The sequence below is a fragment of the Bactrocera latifrons genome, unplaced genomic scaffold (genome assembly GCF_001853355.1).
Source record: "Bactrocera latifrons isolate USDA-ARS-PBARC rearing strain unplaced genomic scaffold, ASM185335v1 scaffold_82, whole genome shotgun sequence".
Lineage (NCBI taxonomy): Eukaryota > Metazoa > Arthropoda > Insecta > Diptera > Tephritidae > Bactrocera > Bactrocera latifrons.
Window position 1 is genome coordinate 321,175 of NW_017537512.1, and position 2,676 is coordinate 323,850.

General features: G+C 34.3%; 1 protein-coding gene across 1 annotated transcript; it reads left to right on the top strand.

The window, feature by feature from the left end:
* Positions 1-172: 172 nt before the first annotated feature.
* On the top strand, positions 173-2,449 carry LOC108976957 (lysophospholipid acyltransferase 7). The gene is made up of 6 exons (XM_018946413.1): positions 173-459; positions 530-656; positions 717-918; positions 1,000-1,151; positions 1,215-1,591; positions 1,657-2,449. Exons 1-6 carry the CDS (start codon positions 248-250, stop codon positions 2,054-2,056), a joined length of 1,470 nt encoding a protein of 489 aa, XP_018801958.1. The 5' UTR covers positions 173-247; the 3' UTR covers positions 2,057-2,449.
* The last annotated feature ends 227 nt before the right edge of the window (positions 2,450-2,676 follow it).

Below are 2,676 nucleotides of genomic sequence, written 5' to 3' on the forward strand. Positions count from 1 at the left end.
ACAATATTTTTTTACTATTTTTACACGCATTTTAAATTATTTTATCAATAATATAAAATTGTATATCCCTTCCATTCAACACCAAAATCGATAATGAAATTGTGCGTAATCGTGGAGTTCACTTAGTTTCCCCCACCACTAATAAAGTGCAATTTTTTCTGATAAGATCAGCTGCATTTCCTGCTGTTCAAAAGCTGTTATTATTGTCAATACAAATCCATTTAAAGTAAAATTTAGTATATAAAAAATGAGTATCGATGACGTGATTTACGTCCTTTGCCTACTCGGTTGCATTGGTGCGGGTCATTACGTCAAGAAAATAGGCGATGAAACACAACGAAAATTTATCAGCACCGGTCTCGGTTTGCTGGTGGTGTTTATTGCATCGGGTTACCATGCACTACACTGTATTATATCGACAACGATTGGCGCGCTCGTAGTTATCCATTTGCACCCAAGGTACTGTTAACCTTTGAACTTAACTATGCTTAAATGTATTTATTTAACGATTTTGTTCGCTTACTTTTAGTCGTTGCCATTTGATTACATTTTGTTTGATGTTTGGCTATTTGGTATTCTTCCGTTTAGTACACGTATTTGGTTTGCCAAATTATCCTGGACACACCAATATGATACAAATGATATTAACATTAAAGGTATGTAATATACATACGTGTGTGTGTTTATATATACTTAGCGTATGGTTTTTAAATTAGGTGTCGGGCGTTGCTTTTGAGAAAACGGCTGCTTGGAAAAAGTTACGGCAACGTGATAAAGAGATTGCCGAAAGGAAGAGTGGTGAAGGTACAGCCGCCACTGAGCCACTTGTGGAAGTAACAGACTATGATGTGGAGTTGCAGGATATAGGATTCGCTGAGATTTTCCACTATTGCTTCAACTACATAGGTGTATTGACAGGTATGAGCATATTAATGCATTGTAGTGTAATTATAGATATACATATATGTACGTGTGTTTTTTTTTTTTTATCAATTTCAGGTCCATATTACCGCTATCGCACATATCTCGACTACTTCGAGATGCCATTCAAAGATTATGCGCCGCATATAACCGCAACAATAGAAAAGCTTAAATATGCCGGTCTCTATTGTTCACTGTATCTTGTGGCAAACTACATATGGCCACTTGAGGTATGTTATTGCGCATTTTATTAACCACTTACTTATGCAAATCTTTAATTCATATTTTTTTAGTATGCTTTAAGTGAAGAATTTTATCAAGAACGTTCATTTATATATCGGCTCATGTATGTGTGGCCGACATTTTTCACCTTCCGTATGCGTATTTACACCGGCTTGACATTGAGCGAATGCGTCTGCACAATGGCTGGTTTTGGCGCTTACCCCGATGAGGCGGATGTCACAAATGGTGAGGGACCACGTAAGCAGTACGCACATTTGAGACGTGATGCCGACAAGCGTACTTACAATTTTACCACGATTGTAAATACGCGCGTGCGTAGCGTAGAGACTTGCTGGACCTTCCGTGAGGGCATGAAACACTGGAATATTTGCATACAATATTGGTTGGCAGTGAATGTTTACAAGTTATTCCCAAGCAAGCAGTATAGGTGCGTTGTTTTTGTAGTTGTAACAAAAAACATTTTGTTTATAACTGTGTTCAACTATTTTCTAGAACTATTGTAACATTGCTTTGCTCTGCCTTCTGGCATGGCTTCCGTCCTGGGCACTATTTCTGTATCATGGGTGCGCCATTTTACGTTTCATTGGAGGATATGTGGAATAAATTGGTGCGCAAGGATGCTACTGGACTACAACGTCAAATTATCGATGTCCTCTTTTGGATAGCGAAATTCTTTGCTTTCAGCTATCTCGGCATCTCATTTCTACTAGCTTCATTTTCGAATATCTGGAAATACTACAGTTCAGTGTATCATATTGGTTATGTGGAGTGGTGTGTCTTTATGGTATTAGGCAAATACCTTTTAAATTTGAAAAAGTCAGCCGAAAAGTGTCAACAAAAGCAAAAGGAGGTTGCCGAAAGTGAAAAGGAACAAATGAAAAAAGTCGCATAAATCTAGCAAACGGCCTTAGAAATGTAGTACTAAAGTGTATATTTATATAAGCGCCATATTAGCAACTCTATACATGTGACATTATGCTATTATGTAACTGATGACTACCAAAGTGTGGCCACAAATGGATTTTTACATAGCTTTATTGTCTATCGGTCAATTTGAAATGGTGTATCACCGTATTGATTGATTGATAGTATATTAACTACTATGCCAACATTTCCAGTAGTTTAGTTTTAACTAACTGATGACTTTTATGCGTATCTAAGCACAAGTAATTACCAAAAAATATATTATATTAAATAATATTGTTGTAGTACATTATAAAAGTATTCATTTGGTAATAATTCGTATTTAACAGTTACATAAAGAGTGTATTGCAATTATACTCATTTTTAGCACAATTTTTTTTAGGGTTTTGTATTCATTGTTTTTTACAATTTTGATATTTTAAGTATTTTTTTAAATGCAGTTTTGATTTTTTTTTATACATAAAGTGATTTTAGGTTCGTTTTTATATATATTTTTTTTCAAATTTGTTATTTGTATATTTTTTACAGTTAAAAATATTTTTATTATTAAAAAATATATATACAATATTAATAAAATTTTTATTTGCA